Source organism: Mustelus asterias, chromosome 16 (genome assembly GCF_964213995.1).
Source record: "Mustelus asterias chromosome 16, sMusAst1.hap1.1, whole genome shotgun sequence".
NCBI classification, from domain to species: Eukaryota; Metazoa; Chordata; class Chondrichthyes; order Carcharhiniformes; family Triakidae; genus Mustelus; species Mustelus asterias.
The window spans coordinates 23,000,883-23,020,855 of NC_135816.1; the positions used below are offsets into that span (position 1 = coordinate 23,000,883).

Below are 19,973 nucleotides of genomic sequence, written 5' to 3' on the forward strand. Positions count from 1 at the left end.
TGCATCGACCACAATCCCACCCAGGCCCTATTCCCGTAACCCCACATATTTACCCTGCTGATCCCCTGACACTAGGGTCAATTTAACATGGCCAATCAACCTAACCCGCACATCTTTGGACTATGGGAGGAAACCGGAGCACCCGGAGGACACCCACGCAGATAGAGGAAGAATGTGCAAACTCCACACGACAGTGACCCGAGGCCGGAATTGAACCTGGGTCCCTGGCGCTGTGAGGCAGCAGTGCTGGCCACTGTGCCACCGTGCCGCCCCACCACAGTGCCACAGTGCCACCACATATGAACAGATTGTCTCACAATCATCCTGCAAGGCAGTCATTTATTGCAAGGGGAATGGATTATAAAAGTAGGGAGGCTTTGCTGCAGTTGTACAGCGCATTGGTGAGACCACACCTGGAGCATTCAGTACAGTTTTGGTCTCCCTACTTAAGAAAAGATATATTTATGTTCAAAGCAGGTCAGAGAAGGTTCACTTATCTGATTCCTAGGAGAAGGATTTTCTTATGACTAAAAATGGACAGATTGGACCTGTATCCATTAAAGTTTAGAAGAATGAGAGGTGATCTTATTGAAACATATAAAATTTTGACTGGACTTGACAGGATTTGATTTAATTTGATTTATGATTGGCTCATGTATTGGGATACAGTGAAAAGTATTGTTTCTTGCGCGCTCTACAGACAAACCATACTGTTCATAGAGTACACAGGGGAGAAGGAAAGGAGAGGATCCAGAATATAGTGTTGTAGTTACAGATAGGGTGAAGAGGAAGATCAGCTTAATTTGTGATAGACCATTTAAACGTCTGATGGCAGCAAGGAAGAAGCTGTTCTTGAGTCGGTTGGCACGTGACCACAGACTTTTGTATCTTTTTCCCGCTGGAAGAAGGTGGAAGAGAATATGTCCGGTGTTCATGGGGTCCTTGGTTATGCTGGCTGCTTCTCCGAGGCAGTGAGAAGTGTAGATGGATGGGTGGTTGGTTTGCGTGATAGACTGGGCTACGTTCACAACCCTTTGTACTTCCCTGCAGTCTTGCTCAGAGCAGGGGCCACACCAAGCTGTGATACAACCAGAAAGAATGCTTGGTGGCTCAAACGCAGCTGGCAAAGTGGATCATCACAGAACAAAGGCATCATGGCTCCTGCCACGATATTGGGCATTGTTCTGCCAGGTTTGCTGCCGTACATCAGCAGGACATTCAGGAAGGGGAATCCCTTTCAGTTGGGGCGCATCTATGAATTAACATTGGGTGTCTGCAAAGGAAACCTGCAATCTTCACAAAGCCGCATGCTACCTGCCACCCTCTGGCAAGTGTGAATGAAAATGAAGCTCGCTCTCTTTGAACAGATAGTATTATTGGCCTCCCTTGTGCAACAACGGTCACAAGCTGCGAGATGGTAAAAATATCTCTCACTCCAGTCTGGAAGGAGCCCGATGTTCATGGCCACAGCCACCTTCACAGCCAAAACCCAATGTCATCCCCAACCTGAAATTGCAGTTGTGGCGTTGGCAGGTGTCAGATTTCAGTCAGCGCTTTTCCTTACAGAGGTTCAGATGGATGAATTGCTTCTGGAACATCCTGGATGGATAGGGCTTCTTCTCTCATCTGCCTCCTCCCTCCTCTAGCAGCTTGTCCTGTTTTGTTTTGCCTCTGTTCCTTCTCCCAGTCATGCAGCCATCCCAAGGGGAATGCCTACCACTGCACCCATGTCTGGGAGCGGTCGGTTGTGCATGAACCTTGGGCATTTTATCAGCAGGAGAGAAGATGGCAGTTGGCCCTCTCATTCAAAGACCAACTATCCCTAAAAGATCAATTAATGGGCACTTAAGGGCCTCTTGTTTGCACCACTCTGCCAAGTGGGGAGACAGAAAAACTGGTGGCCTCTCCACAGGCTTGGCAGGGAGGGCAAGCCTGATCAAGCAATGTGTGGCCTCACAGAAAGGTACCCCCACCATCGCTAACCACCCCACTTCCCCTCCCCCTCCTCTCTCCTCTTACAGTCTGACTGGTCCTGTTAATTGTATCAATTAAGTTTAAATGTGTACAAATGGGGGACATTCATTGGATAAATCCTTGTACAACATATAAAGAACTATTTTGATTTGCTTTGATTTGATTTATTATTGTCACGTATTAGTATACAGTGAAAAGTATTGCTTCTTGCGCTCTATACAGACAAAACATACTGTACATAGAGAAGGAAAGGAGAGGGTGCAGAATGTAGTGTTACAGTCATAGCTTAATATAAGGTAGAACCATTCAAAAGTCTGATGGCAGCAGGGAAGAAGCTGTTCTTGAGTCAGTTGACACGTGACCTCAGACTTTTGTATCTTTTTTCCGACGGAAGAAGGTGGAAGAGAGAATTTCCGGAGTGCATCGGGTCCTTGATTATGCCGGCTGCTTTTCCGAGGCAGCGGGAAGTGTAGACAGAGTCAATGGATGGGAGGCTGATTTGCGTGATGGACTGGGCTTTGTCCACGACCCTTTGTGGTTTCTTGCGGTCTTGGGCAGAGCAGGAACCATACCAAGCTGTGATACAACCAGAAAGAATGCTTTCTATGGTGCATCTGTAAAAGTTGGGTTTTAGTTCACTAAATTTCCTTTGATTTCTGTTTCTACGCCCCACCAGGAACTGCCACCCGCTTATATTTATCCATATGTTGAATCGATTTTATATAAGAGTATAAAGAGGTACTTATTGACATATTGGTGGCTTGGAGAGCTGGGGTATTCACATTCATAATATCTCACTTTATGACTAAACCTAAAATTGCATTTGGCTACCAGTCTCCTCCGACACCAGCTGGCTGTCAGAGGTTTAACCGCAGGACTCCCCATCCCCACTGACCTTGATCCCGGGGAAGTTTTCACGTTGCTGATCCTGACTGGGTGCAGTCCCAGCAATGGCCACCGCTGTCTGCGGTGCTGTTGAGACTGAAGAGCAGCCGACCCTCCAATTGGCTGGCAGCTCTTGAGAGTTTGTTGTTCCTGAAAGGGATGGGAAATCCCTGAGGTGTGGCCACCACCACCCTGTAAAATTCCAGCCTCAAAGTCAGGACAAAGCCCTTCAGACAAAGCCTGCCCTCTCCTCTGACTTCAGCAAATTTTAAAAAGACTCTAGAAAGCCCCAAACCCTTACCCAACAGCAGTGACAGCCAACTGACTTGAAAGTAGCTGATGATCCCTTTAATGGGTGGGGTGTCCCACCTGCTGCTGAACACATGCTTAACTGTGCGTGAGTAAGAAACAAAGTTAACTGAAGCATTAAGTTCCAAAATGATGTTGAATTAACATTACAGACTGACTGATGTTCTGGTCTGCCTACTCTCCAAGTGTTTGGCACCAAGGTGGCGTCTTGCACCCGACCGGTCTGCGTGCCCCAGATGCCATTTTGGACATCTAAGGCTATCAATAGCGCCCAAACAGTGGGAAAACTCTGGCTGGAATTCTGCAGCCATTGTGTCGACAATGGTGCTGCATTGTGGGGAGGAGCAGAGACACTCTGTGTGGACAGCGAGGCCAGTGGGTGGAGTGAGTGAGACAAACTCAGCAGGGGGCTGTTCCCAGGAACTCTCATTTGTCTGGGTCGAGGGAGGGGGTCAGGGGGTCGGGGTGGGCACAGATTTGGAAGATAATCACGGTGACAGTGATGGGGGAGGGGGCAGAGAAGAAGGGACGCCTGGGCCAGGGAAGGCCCTAAAGTTGTGGAGCCCAGAAGGATATTTTATATTTAAATTACCCTGACAGCCCTCTTCCAGCCTGTTGGGTCCTTCGTGGTGGATTTCCGTCCTGAAGCTGCAACCAAGGTGCTAATTTGCTCAGTTGGAAATAATGTCGGAGTCTGATTGGTGACGTCAAGCACCGACACTTGAATCTCAGTGCAGCCTCACCCGCATGCCCGCTTTACCCATTCACCAACATTGCAGTTCCTCAAAAAATGCCACGTATTTGCTTCACACTATATTACAGACCAATTCTCACCACAACAAAAACAACTTGCATTTAAATAGCAATGCAATAAAATGTCACAGGACCATTATCGTAGAAAATTTGCCACTTGGCCACATAGGGAGACACTGGGTCAAAGAGATAGGTCTCAAGTGTGTGCCTTAAAGAAAGAGGGAGTTTAGGAAGGGAATTCCAGAGCTTAGGGCCGAGGCAGCCATCGGACCAGTTGCTAAGGGTGGAGCAATTAAAATCAAGGATGTGTATCGTGCTTCAGTCTGCTTGCCATATCTGTCACAATCAGAATCCATTATTTTACCCAGCACCTCAGGTTGCCTCTCGCTTTTAAACAAAGCATAAACAAAAGTCCAACCTCTTATACAGTCGCTGCCTTGTCCTGAATCGCACCTTTGGCTGATTCCTGCATTTGTTGCAATGTCCCGGACCGAGTCTTAGGTCTCACATGGAAGCCTAAGGCTAATCCATTGACTCCTGCTCAACCCCATGACCTGTAGTGTCTTGCTTGGGTGTAGTGGCTGGTAACAGTTGCAGCTATCAACCAGTGATGAAAATCTTAAGGCTTCCACTTCTGCTGACGAAGGGTGAAATATGGGTTCCACGGTGGCACAATGGTTAGTACTGCTGCCTCACAGTGCCAGGGACCCGGGTTCAATTCTGGCCTCGGGTGACTGTGTGGCATTTGCATGTTCTCCCTGTGTCTGCGTGGGTTTCCTTCGGGTGCTCCAGTTTCTTCCCACAATTCAAAGATGCGCAGGTTAGGTGGATTGGCCATGATAAATTAATGCTTAGTGTTCCAAGATGTTTCGGGGATTGGTGGGGTTATAGGGCTGGGAGGTGGGCCTGGGTAAGATGCTCTGTTGGAGAGTCGCTGCGGACTCGATGGGCCAAATGGCCCACTTCTGGCCGCACAGTAGTTAGCACTGCTGCTTCTCAGCTCCAGGGACCTGGGTTCGAATCCCGGCTCGGGTCACTGTCTGTGTGGAGGTTGCACATTCTCCCTGTGTCTGCGTGGGTTTCCTCCGGGTGCTCCGGTTTCCTCCCACGGTCCAAAGATGTGCGGGCTAGGTTGATTGGCCATTCTAAATTGCCCCAGGATGCAAAGGTTAGAGGGATTAGTGGGTAAATATGTAGGGATATGGGGATAGGGCCTGGGTGGGATTGTGGTTGGTGCAGACTCGATGGGCCGAATGGCCTCTTTCTACACTGTAGGACTCCATGATTCTGCACTGTGGGGATTCTATGACTTTTTCTGTGACCAGCCACATTTTCGACGTGCAAGCTTCGAGACCAGGTCCCCAGTGCGCATCCCAGTTTTAGCTCCCAATTCCAATCTTCCGCCGCCCCAAGCCAAGGCTGTGTGAGCAAGAAACAGGGTTACAAAATGCAAGGGTAGGAAGCGGGCTTTCACACCAAGTTTATTGACTGATAATCTACTGAAATAGCACGGTGATTCTATATTAGGTATATATTTTAAGCACCACCTAACTATTAATGAGCACTTTTAATATTTTTCCCTCCCTTCCCTACTTAAGCAATGCACCTCCTTGGTCTGAACTGGCAGCTTCAACCGGCAGAAGGACAGATGTTTAAAAATGGAGTCAGAACAGGAGGCCCGAATGATGTAACAATAGCACCATCTGGTGGCAGAGGTAATAATATATCTTTGCTGTGTTGTACTGTGACTGTGCAATGCCTCAATTCCTACACGCAGCTTTGAAAAATGATTATTTCCCTTTAGGAAAGTAATATCACCTTACCCTTGACTGCACCCCCCCCCCGCCCCACCCAGCCGCTTTCCCTCTTTTGGGTACACAGATCCACCACCCCATTCCCACTTCACACACACACACGCAAACCCACTCCACTCTCTACCTTAGCCATGCTCCAACTGGAGGCATGAATTGATGGAATTGCAGTGAAGGCCTTGCTGCCAGTACCTGCTGTTGTGTGTCAGGCGCAGCTGGATTTGGTGGCCGCTTGCTGATTTTTGAATATGGTGCTTTTTTTGTTTGCTCCGTGGCCCACTCTCTTTCTTCAGCTCAGGCTGGTGCTTCCCTACGACCCAGCCTTTTTTTCGTTCATACGTTGGTAATATTTCTACTGGTTGCAAGTGCAGTGATCAATGATAAAATGGAAGAGTGAGGAGAGTACATATGGATTGTGCATCCAGTGCGACAGAAAAGCAGTAGCTTTTCTTTCCAGCACCCAAGAACGTGAAGAGGACAACACTGCTACTTTTGCACTGGAAGGCAAGCCTGGGTGCTTCTCGATGGAAAGGAACAGCGTTCGTCCGAAAGATACTTTACTGCAATTGCATAGAGCGTTGGTGAGGTCACACCTGGAGTATTGTGCGCAGTTTGGGTGTCCTTACCTGAGGAAAGATGTCCTTGCTATGGAGGGAGTATAGCAAAGGTTTACCAGGCTGATCCCTGGGATGGCAGATCTGTCAAATGAGGAGAGATTAAGTCGGTTAGGACTATATTCGTTGGACTTTAGATAGTTGAGAGGGGATCTCAGAAAAACTTATAAAGTTCTAATAGGGATGGACAGGGTCAATTCGGAATTAATGGACCCAGTGGTGGGGGGAGTCCAGCGCTCGGGGCCATAGTTTGAGGATAAGGGGTAAACCTTTTAGAACTGAGGTGAGGAGGAATTTCTTCACCCAGAGAGGGGTGAATCTGTGGAATTCACTACCACAGTAAGTAGTTGAGGCCAAAATGTGTGATTTTCAAGAAGAAATTAGATATAGCTCTTGGTGTTAAAGGGATCAAGGGATATGGAGGGGAAGGGGAGGGGGGGGGATCAGGATATTGAATTTGATCATCCATGATCATAATAAATGGCGGAGCAGGCTCGATGGGCTGAATGGCCGACTCCTGCTTCTGGTTTCTATGTTTCTAGTCACATCAGAACTGTACCATCGGTGCCAAAGCTATCATCCAAACCTTCGCTTCACTGCATATTGGTGTTGGGCTCCCCCCACCACCCCCCCCCCCACCCCCCCCACCCCCCTCCACTCCAACCCCCTCTTAACACAAATTAAAACATAAAACAAATAAATGAGGATTTTGTGGCTCAGGCCTGAAAACATCGCAGCTCTCCATTGTCAGCAACCTCTTATTTATTCATGTATTTGTTTTAATTGTTCTAAATATTTCTGTTAAAATTCTAATAAAGCAGTTACTTGTGCAGCTGGCGATTGTGTAGCCAGGAAAGAGCGGAAATTGTGTTCCATTAAACATATAATTATCTGCGATCTGTTCTAACATTTTATACTCCACACAAGAACAGGCTTAATTAAATGTTTTTGGTTGTAGAAAATCAGGGAATCCTGTTCAGCCTCATGCTGCGTTTAACCCTTCCTCTCCGGCTGCTCCCAGAGTCTTATTTTACATCGGCTTTCTTCTTTTGGCTAAGTGTTGTTTCCTCCCCAGCTGCTGGTTGGGCAAGTTAGCCGATCCCGAGACTTAGGCCTTTTCAGGTATCCTCTTGTTAGGGAAATCGTCTCAGGAAACTAAGATTCAAGTAGAAACAGTGTCTAGAAAGTGAAATTTAATATTATTCTTTGCCTTGGTGGATTTTGTGGCTAAAAAATTCTATTCAGCCTCCCCAGCAAGACTTGGCCACTCATGGTGCACCTTTGGTTTCGCTGACACTGCACTTTTTACATGGAGGACAGCATTGGAAGGAGGTTTTGTACCTCAGAGTTGACAGCTGAGACTCTGAGCTAGATTTTCCCAACTGAGTCGGGTATCTTGAGTCGGGGATTTTCCCGACTCGGCAGACCCGCCTCGGGTTAAAGGGCTCCACTGGACCATACCAAGTGAGGGATGGAGTCGGGCCTGGCAACTCTGGAAGCAGATCCTAGGCTGCCACGGGAGCAGAGCCAACTAGGTAGAAGGCCTGCCTCAGTCATTGGGGACATTGTCATTTTCACCGTGGTTTTCAGAAGCTGTTTGGCCCTCTTGCCCTCGCCCCTCATACCATGCCACTTCTATGCCATTTTGTCCCCCCAACCTACCTCGACTGCCGCCCAAACCCGCATGCCGCTTTCATTGAAAGTCAACCAGTATCCACCATGGGTAGACCTCAAGAACCATCTGGAGATGAAAATAAATCTTCTAACAATCTAATACAGCTCTCACGTCTATCCATGATAGTGAAAAAAAAAGTTCGAGAAACCCATTCTCCTCAAGTGGTTAAAATCTTCTAAAAGCAAATAAACTTCTTTTCAGTTCCGTCAAAAACAGCTAATATAAAAGCAAAAGACATTAATATTCTCTTGAAACTGTCAATTAAACAATGAACTCAGAACCCTTGCTGAGATCGTTGTAGCTTTTGAAACTCAGCCAAGTATTCATAATAACACTATAATATGTTATTGTGAATGCTTGGCTGAGTTTCAAAAGCTACAACTTTTGGGGAGATATCAAGAGTGTACTCTATTTATACTGCATTAGAAGATGCTACTGTTATTCTTCTAATCCATACAAGATGGCTTGTCAATCAAATCAGTCCAGCAGAGGTTTTTTTTTCTAACTTTCACTGAGAGCTTCAGCCTATTATTTTCACGTTTAATGAGAAAGGGGGTAATTTAATGAATTTAATAATTTCAGATCATGATATTTAAACAGACCTCATCAGCTCTTCAAAAGCACTTAGGACTATTCCGTCAGTTTGTAATGCTGCACTGCAGGCTAAGACCATTGCAACTACGATAATGGGGTCAGTTTGAACTCAGCACAAAGTTGAAATGAGATCCTTCAGAGATCAGGTTTCTCTCCTGTGTGATTTGCACTATTCCCTGTGTTGGCAAAATTTGAGTCTGTTGAAAATGGGAGCGGACTTACACATTCGGATCCCACCCAACTTTTTTAAAGGTCGAAAGAGCCTTTCCAATTCTGTAGAAATCTGTCCCAGTGGAATTTGTCCTTCATTTAATTGCGTACAGTTCATATCGAAGCCCCACCTCCAGCCCCATTTCTGCCCATTTACTGCTGAAATTGTTCATCCATACTATTGTCACTTCCAGATTTGATTATTTCAATGTTCTCCTGGCCAGCTATCCATCCATCACTCTGCATAAATTGAAGCTCATCCAGAAATCTGCTGACCTTGTCGTAACTCAAGCTAAGTCCCCTTCACCGATTACCTGTGTGCTCGTTGACCTACCTCAGTCCAGCAACACCACCAGTTATAAATTTCTCCTTCTCATGCTCAACTCTCTCTCTCCAGGACCACATTCTCCCTTGCCTCTGTGCCGTCCTCCAGCCTGGACAGCCCTCAGAGAGCTCTGCCTTCTTCTAGCTCTGGTCCCTTGTCCAATTTCCACCATCAGCAGCCATTCATTCAACTGTCTTATCCAAAAGCTCTGGAATTCCCTCCCAACACTTCTCTGCCTCTCTCCCCTCTTTTAAAACACCCGTTATAATCAGCATCCATAGAAACATAGAAGATTGGAGCAGGAGGAGGCCATTTGGCCTTTGAGCCTGCTCCGCCATTCATCATGATCAGGGCTCAATAGCCTAATCCTGCTTTCTCCCCATAACCTTTGATCCCATTCACCCAAGTTCTTTATCCAGCCACCTCTTGAATACATTCAATGTTTTGGCATCAAATACCTCCTGTGATAATGAATTCCACAGGCTCACCACCCTTTGGGTGAAGAAATGTCTCCTCATCTCCGTCGTAAGTGGTTTACCCTGAATCCTCAAACTGTGACCCCTGGTTCTGGACTCCCCCACCATTGGGAACATTCTCCCTGCATCTACCCTATCTCGTCCTGTTAGAATTTTATAAGTCTCCATGAGATCCCCCCCCTCATTCGTCTGAACTCCAGCAAAAACGATCCTACCCTAGTCAATCTCTCCTCATACATCAGTCCCGCCATCCCCGAAATCCACGTGTCCTAATGTCTCCTTCTTTAACTGGATGCCAATTCTAGTCAGACTGCACTGCTGTGAAGCACTTTGGGAGGTTTTGCCACATGAATGACCCTTAATATACGCAAGTTTGTGTTGATTTTGTCCCAATTACTTTAGGCCTCAGCTCAATCCTGCCACCAGATTTTATTTGATTTGATTTATTATTGTCACATGTATTCGTATGCAATGAAAGGCATTGTTTCTTGCGCGCTATACAGACAAAGCGTACTGTACACAGGGAAGGAAAGGAGAGAGTGCAGAATGTAATGTTACAGTCATAGCTAGGGTGTAGAGAAAGATCAATTTAGTGCGAGGTAGGTCCATTCAAAAGCCTGATGGCAGCAGGGAAGAAGCTGTTCTTGAGTCAGTTGGTACACGATGAAACCTTTGTATCTTTTTCCTGATGGAAGAAGATGGAACAGAGTATATCCGGGGTGGGTGGGGTCCTTGATTATGCTGACTGCTTTTCCGAGGCAGCGGGAAGTGTAGATGGAAACAATGGATGGGAGGCTGGTTTGTGTGTTGGACTGGGCTACGTTCACAACCCTTTGTAGTTTCTCGATTGTTCACAACATCCCTTGGCTCAGATGTTCGTTTAAAACACTACTGATCTCCTGAGGGCTGCAACCAGTTGGACTCCCTATGGCAGCCCACACATGGAGATGAATGAAGTTACAGCTGGCTTGCTCGCTGATTCATTTTCCTGTGCAAATTGTTCATTGATTTCTTTAATTCTTTACTTCTGAGCAACCTTCAAAATGACTTCCTCCTCTCCATATGAAGAATAACTGATCTGTCAATGAGTTTATAGCTAAGGAGTCAGTCATTCTTAAAAGGTGAGGATAACCATGCATGGAGGGAAATAAGATATTAGTTTCAGAAGTGTATAAATGAATGAGATGAGTACTAAAAAGAAACCTCTCGGTAGGAGACAACCAGAGGGCACTGATTTAAGATCATTTGCAAAAGAAGCAGAAGGGGGAAAGAGAGAAATGTTGCTATGATCTGGAATCCTTTGTCCGAAAGGGTGCTGGAAGCAGATTGAAGCATAATGTCCAAAAGGGAATTGGATAAATACTTGAACAGGCAAACAACTCCAAGGCCAAAAGGAAGAAGCAGGGGAGTGTGACTAATAGCTAGCTCTTTCATCGAGCTAGCAGAGGCACGATGGGCCAAATGGTCTCCTTCTGCACTGTATGATTCTATGAAAATGAAACAACAAGTCAACTGTTTCTTTGTTCATTCGAGTGTGTTCCTGAAAGTTGATTGGCAATGTCACGGGGTCATACAGGGAGCTGCCAGGGTCGATTCAGCTGAGGGCTCTCCTGGAGGCGAGCGCTGAGGGCAGTGGTGAGGTTTGACCTTGGGCTGGTAGAGAAGTTGGCTAATGACTGTCACTGACAGCTGTCGACACAGCAGTAGCTGCTTCACTATTGCACGTGACCTGCTCCGGTGCCCGCGGCAACTGACTGCAGGTCTTCTGCAGCTGGTGGCAGCCCCAGAGGGTATCGATTGTTGAGAGCAGCAGCCAAGAGGACTCGATAAAAATTCTGGGTCTTTCTGCCTGCTGCTCTTAACAAATCCTGCAGTTTTTATTTGGGATTGGCACGGACTGCACGCAAGCTTGCCCATCAGGAACTGATGGCGCTGGCCCACATTCAAGCAACTTGTGTTATCCTGGAAGTATCTTTGGTTGCATACCTCTTTCCCCGGCGACCTCTGCTCTCACTGAAGAAAGCTCATTAAGATTGCATGTTGAGGAATTTGATTTGATTTGATTTATCATCGTCACATGTATTGGGATTCAGCGAAAAGTATTGTTTCTTGCGCGCTATACAGACAAAACAAAGACAATTCATAGAGTACATAGGGGAGAAGGAAAGGATAGGGTGCAGAATGTAATGTTACAGTAATAGCTAGGCTGTAGAGAAAGATAAGCTTAATATGAGGTAGGTCCATTCAAAAGTCTGATGGCAGCAGGGAAGAAGCTATTATTGAGTCAGTTGGCATGTGATTTCAGACTTTTGTATCTTTTTCCCGACGGAAGAAGGTGGAAGAGAGAATGTCCGGGGTCTCTGGGGTTTTTGATTCTGCTGGCTGCTTTTCTGAGGCAGTGAGAAGTGTAGACAGAGTCAATGGATGGGAGGTCGGTTTGCGTGATGGACTGAGCTTCATTCACGGCCCTTTGTAGCTTCTTGCGGTGCAGAATGTAGTGTTGCAGTTACAGATGGAGTGAGCATTATTAGAAAGTTCAGAAGAGTTGGAGTTCAATTTTAAGAGCGTAGAGCGGGAGTAAAAGTTGGAATTAGAGGATATGCTGGGGTCAGCTCACAAGAAGCCGCCTTGCTCCAGCACCATCTTCAGCACAAGCTGCAGAGGATTTATCTTTAAGCAAAGCCATTAGCAGCAAGACAAGCTCTCTGCAAAGTCAAATGCAAAATACTGCAGATGCTGGAAATCTGAAATACAAAATGCTGGAAACACTCAGTAGGTCAGGCAGCATTGGTTGGAGAGTTAACATTTTCATGGCCTGGTTGTTGTTGTTCGTCCATCGTCATCGATGAGGACCTCGACACCATTAGTCATTATGAGGCTGGATGTGGTGTGTCCAAAGATGACTGATCAGGCCAATTCGGGCACGGAATGTCCAGGCACATATTGGGCAAACTTGTGTAGACGCTGTAGTTGTTTTGCTGGTGGCTCTGGACTTGCGCAGCTCGCGCTTAAGGTGTGCTTCAGCATTGCACCTTGCTTCATAAGCTTGACAGCCCTTGTGGATGAGGCAGCGCCAGGTAGGGCGGTTTTGTGCCAGCGTTTCCCAGGTGGTCGTGTATATGTCAAGCGACTTCAGGGAGGCTTTGAGTGTGTCTTTGTAACGTTTCTTCTGCCCTCCATGCGAGCGTCTTCCAGCAGAGAGTTCCCCAAAAAGGAGCTGCTTGGGAATGCGCTCGTCCGGCATACGGATGACATGACCTGCCCACCGGGTCTGTGCTCTCATCAGCAGTGTGCGGACTGATGGTAGACTTGCTCTAGAGAGAACTTCAGTGTTTGGCACTTTGTCTTGCCATCTGATGCGTAATATTCTGCGAAGACAACTCATGTGGAAATGATTGATCTGTCTTGCATGCCTTCAATACACAGTCCATGTTTCACAGGCATACAGGAGGGTAGTGAGTACCATGGCGCTGTAGACCTTCAGTTTTGTTGCTGGGCTGATTCCTCGACATTCCCATACAGTGGAACGCAGTCTACCGAAAGCAGAACTTGCCTTTGCTATTCTGCAGTTAACGTCTGTATCAATAGTCACTGCTCAGGAGAGGGTGCTGCCAAGATAAGTGAACTGGTCCACTGCCTGTAGTTTCTGCCCTTTGATTGTGATTATGGGTTCTGTGTACGGTGCATGAGGAGCAGGCTGGTGCATGAGGAGCAGGCTGGTGCATGAGGAGCAGGCTGGTGCATGAGGAGCAGGCTGGTGCATGAGGAGCAGGCTGGTGCATGACTTCGGTCTTTTTAATGTTGATGGTGAGTCCAAAGTTGTCACAAGCTGTGGAAGGTTTGTCCATACCGACTTGCATCTCTGGCTCTGAGCCAGTATACAGGGCGCAGTCATCGGCAAAGAGGAAGTCTCTCAGAACAGTCTCCTTCACTTTGGTAATAGCTTGAAATCTCCTCAGGTTGAAGAGCTTCCCATCCACTCTGTACTTAAGGCTGATTCCAGCAACACTGTCCTGGAAGGCATCATTCAGCATGGCAGTAAACATCATGCTGAACAGTGTGGGTGCGCGCGCACAGCCCTGTTTGACACCATTGGTGACTGGGAATGCCTCAGAGGATTCCCCGCCGTCCAGTACTCTGGCCATCATGCCATCATGGAACTGGCCTTCCATCTGAATGAATTTGGGGGGGCAGCCGAACTTTGACATGATCCTCCACAGGCCTTGTCGGCTGACAGTGTCGAAGGCTTTCGCGAGGTCAACAAAGATTGTGTAGAGCTCGCGATTCTGCTCCTGACACTTCTCCTGAAGTTGGCGCGCGGCAAAAATCATGTCAATAGTCCCGCAACCTTTGCGGATGCCGCACTGTGACTCTGGAAGCAGGCCCAGCTCCAGATGAGTGACCAGACGATTTAGCAGGACTCTAGCGAGGGTTTTTCCTGCAATGGAGAGCAGCGAGATTCCTCGATGGTTGTCGCATACTTGATTGCCCTTCCTCTTGTAGAGGTGTACGATGGAAGCAGCTTTAAGTTCCTGAGGAATGGATCCTTGTTTCCAAAAGGACTGGAACAACTCAGTGAGCTTCTCGATAAGTACAGGACCAGCAGCTTTGTAGATCTCTGCGGGTATGGCGTCTGCCCCTGGGGCTTTGCCACTAGATAGCTGGCTAACAGCTTTCGTGACTCCGGCTACTACCGGTGGGTCATCCATGGCGCTGTTGATATCGACCTGGGAAATCCTGTCTATCGCCTCATCGTTAATAGATGACGGTCGGTTGAGGACGGCTTCAAAGTCTTCAGCCCATCTCTGCAGGATCTGATCCCTCTCTGTAATGAGAGTTGTACCATCTGTACTCAGGAGGGGGGAACTCCCAAGAGATTGAGGTCCATAGAGAGTGTTGAGGGCTTCATAGAACCGTTTCAAGTCGTTTATGTCAGCCTATCCCTGTATTTCATCTGCCTTGGCGCTCAGCCAGGCATCCTGCATTTTACACAGTTTATTCTGGACTGTCCTGCGAGCACTGGTAAAGGTGTTTTCCTTGGCAGCTGATGATGGGTCGTTCTGACTGGCACGATGAAGACTGTAATTTTCAACAAGTAGAGCCTGTATCTCCACATCGTTCTCATCGAACCAGTCATGCTGCTTGCGGGTAGAGGGCCCGAGCATCTTCAGTGCAGATGAATGGACAGCATCCCTGAAGCGTTCCCAGTCGTCCTCAGCGCTGACTGTGAGGTGTAGGTCAGCAAGCTTGGTTTCTAAGTCTTCAGCCAGTGCTGAAGCTATGCTGGAGTTCTTTAGCTTGGCCACATTGATTCTTTTCATAACCTTGCTTCCTTGTGGTCGCCTCTTGGGTCTGATGCAGAGCCTCATTTTGGAGACAATGAGCCTGTGATCTGTCCAACAGTCAGCACCACACATGGCCTTGGTCACTCTGACATCCTGCCTGCCTTTTCTCCTGACAGTGATATAGTCGATAAGATGCCAGTGCTTAGAGCGGGGGTGCATCCAGGAGGTCTTGTTATGGGTAGGCAGATGGAAGGTTGTGTTGGTGATGAGGAGGTCGTGTGCTGCACAGGTCTTCATTAAGAGTAGGCCGTTACTGTTACACTTGCCTACTCCATGCCTCCCAATGACTCCCGGCCAGAATGCAGAGTCACACCCTACTCTTGCATTAAAGTCGCCAAGCAAGATCAGCTTGTCGGTACTGCTCACTGCTGATAGTAGGGCGTCTAGTTCTTCGTAGAACTTGTCTTTCATCTCGTCCGAGTTGTTCATTGTGGGGGCATAAACGCTGATCAGGGTGGCTTGACTTCTGTTCTGTAGCGGAAGCTGGAATGTCATAAGCCGGTCGTTCACACCCTTGGGGAGACGAGCAAGTTTCCGAACAAGGTGACTCCTGATGGCGAATCCAACTCCAGCACCACGACGCTCATCACTGCCGTGACCGCTCCAGAAAAAAGTGTATCCACCTCCAGTTTCAGTCAGCTGACCTACGTTGGCAAGACGAGTTTCACTCAGGGCTACAATGTCAATGTCGTATCTTGCAAGCTCTCTAGCAACTAAGGCTGTTCTTCTCTCTGGTCTATCTGCTGTAGAGTTGTCCAAAAGTGTGCGCACGTTCCAAGTACCAATGGTGAGCGATGTCACCTCGTGTTTTATTTTGTTTGTTCGACCGCAAGATGGGATCCCCGCCAGCCGCGGTAAACTGGCCAGGGTGTAGTGAAGCAGGCAATGTTTAGGGCACCTTTTCTAGCCCCTTCCTCAATCTATAGAGGTGAGCAGTGCATTCCTGAAGAGGGCTGCTCATTCACCCAGGTAGACGCCGAGTTTCACTGCTGCTTCGGTCAGCGGAAAACCTGACCTGAGCCGCCTGTGTGCGGATCCGTGACTACAGCTCCCAGTGTATCCACACCTGCTGCTTCGTCACTCGCCCATCGCCACAGGACTTCAAAGTTTGAACAGGACGGTGATGATAATGATGATGATGGTGTCGAGACTAGCGCGTGATTTGGATTAAAGTGAGGGAGAGTTGCGCAGCGTCAGCCTCACTCTCTCTTCCCAATTCCCATCTGAATCCAGTGGCAAGACAAAAGCCGAGATGGCTGGAGATGGGACTAGGCGCAGTGGGTGACCAGGACGTCTACTGTGTCGTGTCCTGCTCTGCGCGTTCCACGACGTTTGCAGAGACCGCCTTCTTGACCGTTGGACATTCCATTGGTCTCGTCCGCTCAATCCGCCGAAGTCTGTCTTCCAATGCTGGGATAGACATCTCCCAATCTCACCGAGAGCTGAGACCCATCGGCTACCCTCACCTGGTTTAGCCAGCTTGTCGAAGCCATTGCCCAGGGTATGGCTGCTGTCGCATGCAAACAGCTACGGGGAGCCAGAGGTGAGAGCTGAGTGCCAGGTGGGGACCAAAGGCGGACAAACCGCCCGAAAAAGGACGCGACATGTTCCCCCACCAGAGGTACTACCCCTCCCTGACACCCCAGATATATAATGGCCTGGTAGAATTCTGATGAAGAACCATCGCGCTGAAGGGTTAAATCTTTTTCCTTCAGGACAAGGTCATTTGTTCCCTCATTGTTCCTTAATTTGTCTTTCAATCCTCATATTTCAGAGGTGTTATCCTGTGAGTGGTGCTAATGGAACATCCTCCATTCCATTTTCAACAACTGAATTTCTGCTTGAGCTGTTAATGCAAAGCAAAATGTTCATTAGCCTTAAATCAGTAAGGAAAAATAGGGTTCGAGTCAGTAGTGTGACAGGTGGCTCTCTTTCATATGGGTGGCACAGTGGTCAGCATTGCTGCCTCACAGCGCCAGGGATCCAGGTTCAATTCCCAGTTTAGGTCACTGCACATTCTCCCCGTATCCGAAAGACGTGCTGGTTAGATGCATTGGTCATGCTAAATTCTCCCTCAGTGTACCCAAACAGGTGCCGGAGTGTGGCGACTGGGGATTTTCACAGTAACTTCATTGCAATGTTAATGTTGCGACTGTAATAAATAAACTAAACAACCTAGTTTGTGAAAGTGCCAAGAATCTGGTCAATCACTGCCTGCTGGTTATCTGGGCACAGGGAACTTCCTGTGGATCAGCTCAGCAAGGCAAAGAACATTATCCTTGCCAGCTTTTGCTCAGACAGTAAAATGTCACAACCGTTTATCATTTTGTGAATTAAATGATGCGCTTCCATTATAATTTTAGCAAGACGAATAGAATAAAAATTCCCAGTAACTAACAGATGGAAGGCAGCATTCACAGTGAGCGTGGTGCCATCCTGAGAGATTGTGTGCGATCACAACTACCAAGATGAAAGGGTTAAGTGTGAAATGTTCTGCTTATCTGTCGCTGTGTTTCTCAATCTGTGTATTATATATCTGAAATATTGCCGGCCACATCGATTTGTTTGCATCCTGTTCTTGTGTTGTGTGAGATTGAAAGCCGAAACCCTTATCCAATAGTGCTGGAGTATTTTCAGTGCAGGGAAAGGTGCATCGAAATTTGCTGACTGGAAAATATCGCAGAGGGCAGCACAATGAACAGGAGAGGAACAAGCTGACAGTTTAGTTCCATCACTTTCTGCCACTCCTTCACTTGTACTTATCACAATGCTAACTCTACATCTGCAATACACAATGGATGAAAGATGACAATTCACATTTGGTACTGTACAAATCATAGATGTCTAGGTGTCAATTCCCGTACATGTAGAGAAGTGGGCTTTCTGCTACAACACAGCCTTTACTTGTACACTGTAAATTGAGTAACTCAGCAGAACAGCAGAGCTTGGTGGCTGAGAGCAGGAACAAACTGTGTCGATGATGAAAGAATTGGTATTCATTTGCTGAAAGGCCTCCTTCTGTGCTGAAATTTCTCTGGTTCTACTCAATGCCCACAGACAGGCGCAGCAGCCTTAATCAGAAAACCCTTGTACAAGTGGTGTATGAGTGTCATCGTTGTACCAATCTCAGCTTTCCTCGCTGTGCACTTCAGTTCATGAACAGCAACTTGCATTTATAGAATGCTTTTAGAATGTCCCAAGGCACTTCACAGGAACATAATCAGACAAAAATTAACGTCACAGCTGCTTCTATCCTTGCCCAACACATTGCACAGAGTCCCGAAAATCTGAATCTGCTCCTGGCAAAGCTGGTGCTTTTGCAAGATTGACTCACATATTTCAGACGTACAATTCATGCTGCATTTTAAGTTTTTAAAAAATCTGATGCAACTTTCACTCATACCGGCTCTTCAGAAGTACACTAATAACTTCCAGAATGTTGCAGGATACCCATCATTGGTGGATAATCAGTGTAGCATTTTGTGAACAGTAGGGCGGGATTTTCCGTGTAACTTGCCGCGTGTTTCGCAGTGGCAGAGGCAGCCCCGCCATTGGCCAGTGGCAGAATCTCATGGTCCCACCATTGTCAATGGGGCTTCCCGTTGAATACACCCTTCGCCGCCGGGCGTCCACCACCGGAGGGACCGAACATCCTACCAGTGTAAACAGCTGGAAAGTTTTTGCCGTGTTATATTTCATAATTAATTTCAGACAGCCTTGATTCACCAGAATTGCCTTTCTAAATGCTGTAAGGGGGACGTTGGTGTAGTACTTATGGTCTAGTAATCCAGAGGCCCAGGTAGTGTGGGTTCAAACTCCACCGTGACAGATGTCGATGTTTTATTTATATGCAGCTAGTCTCAAAATTGTAACCAGACAAATATCATCGATTGCCGTAAAAACCCATCTGGTTCACTAATGCCCTTTAGGGAAGTGTAATGACGCATATTCATACCTCTGTAGAAACGCATGAAAAGTATTTATATATAAGAAAAGCTACACTGAGGCCAGCAGCCCACCCGGCTGCCCCAGGCCCTACATGTCCTCCGCCCAACAGACTATTCCACCCCCAGGGTTGATTACTCAACCCTGTCCCAATAGGTCCTCCAAGCCAGGTGACCCGCTTCTGTTGTGTTGCTCTTAAAGGGACAATCACCACAGGAAGGAAATCTGCTAACCTTACACAGTCAAACCTCCATGTGAGCCCAGACCCACAGCAATGTGGTTGACATTTAACTGCCCTCTGAAATGGCCTAGCAAGCCAATCAGTTCAAGGACAATTAGGGATAGACAACAAATCCTGTACTTGTCAACGAAACTACATCTCAAGAAAAACAACAGCTCTGTTTTCTTTTCTTGACTCCCCTTCGTTCCTGAGGGCACCGATGTCTTGATGTGACACAACTCAACGACAGTGCCAGCTCCTTCGTGCCTCATTCACGTGCATTAACCAAACAGTCATTGTCACCCAACCCTTACACATAAAATATTGGGCCCTATTTTACCATTCAGAGCCTAAGGGCGGGATCCGAGCGTAATACGGATCCGAGCCCGCAATCCTCTTTGCAGCAGTTCAAAAAAAATCCGAAGCAGCGCGCCCGAGCGCGAAATACAAAACAGCAGAGAGAGCGGATCTGACCGGTCATCGGTGGGGGGGCGGGGGGAGGGGGTGGGGGGGTGGTGGTGGGGGCAAGACCCAGGTCATCCTCTGATGGGGAGGGGAGGGGGTGTGACGTCCCATCCTCTGTGGGGGGGGGGGGGGGAGTGGGTGTGACCGATCATCCCCTGGGCTGGGGGGGGGGGATCCCCGCTGAACTTTAAAATAAACAACTTTGTTAGGCACACAGCCAGCATTCAGACACACCTGTATGGCTTTGTTTTCCAAGAGGGAGGCATTACAGAGAGTAGCATTTTCTTTAAAATATTGTAAAATGCAGATACAGTTTGAGAACGATATTCTGTTGCACCAGTAGTTAAAAAGTGATTTTAAAAAGTCCCCCTC

At 47.5% G+C, this 19,973-nt stretch overlaps 1 protein-coding gene across 3 annotated transcripts in view; it reads left to right on the forward strand.

Moving 5' to 3' along the window:
• Positions 1-19,973, forward strand: part of LOC144505046 (teneurin-2-like) — a 2,673,959-nt gene that overhangs the window by 2,496,143 nt on the left and 157,843 nt on the right. For all 3 annotated transcript variants that reach the window (XM_078230751.1, XM_078230754.1, XM_078230752.1), the window contains one exon: positions 5,520-5,636. In XM_078230751.1, coding sequence (XP_078086877.1) covers positions 5,520-5,636 — 117 coding nt within the window. The remainder of the gene's footprint in view (positions 1-5,519; positions 5,637-19,973) is intronic.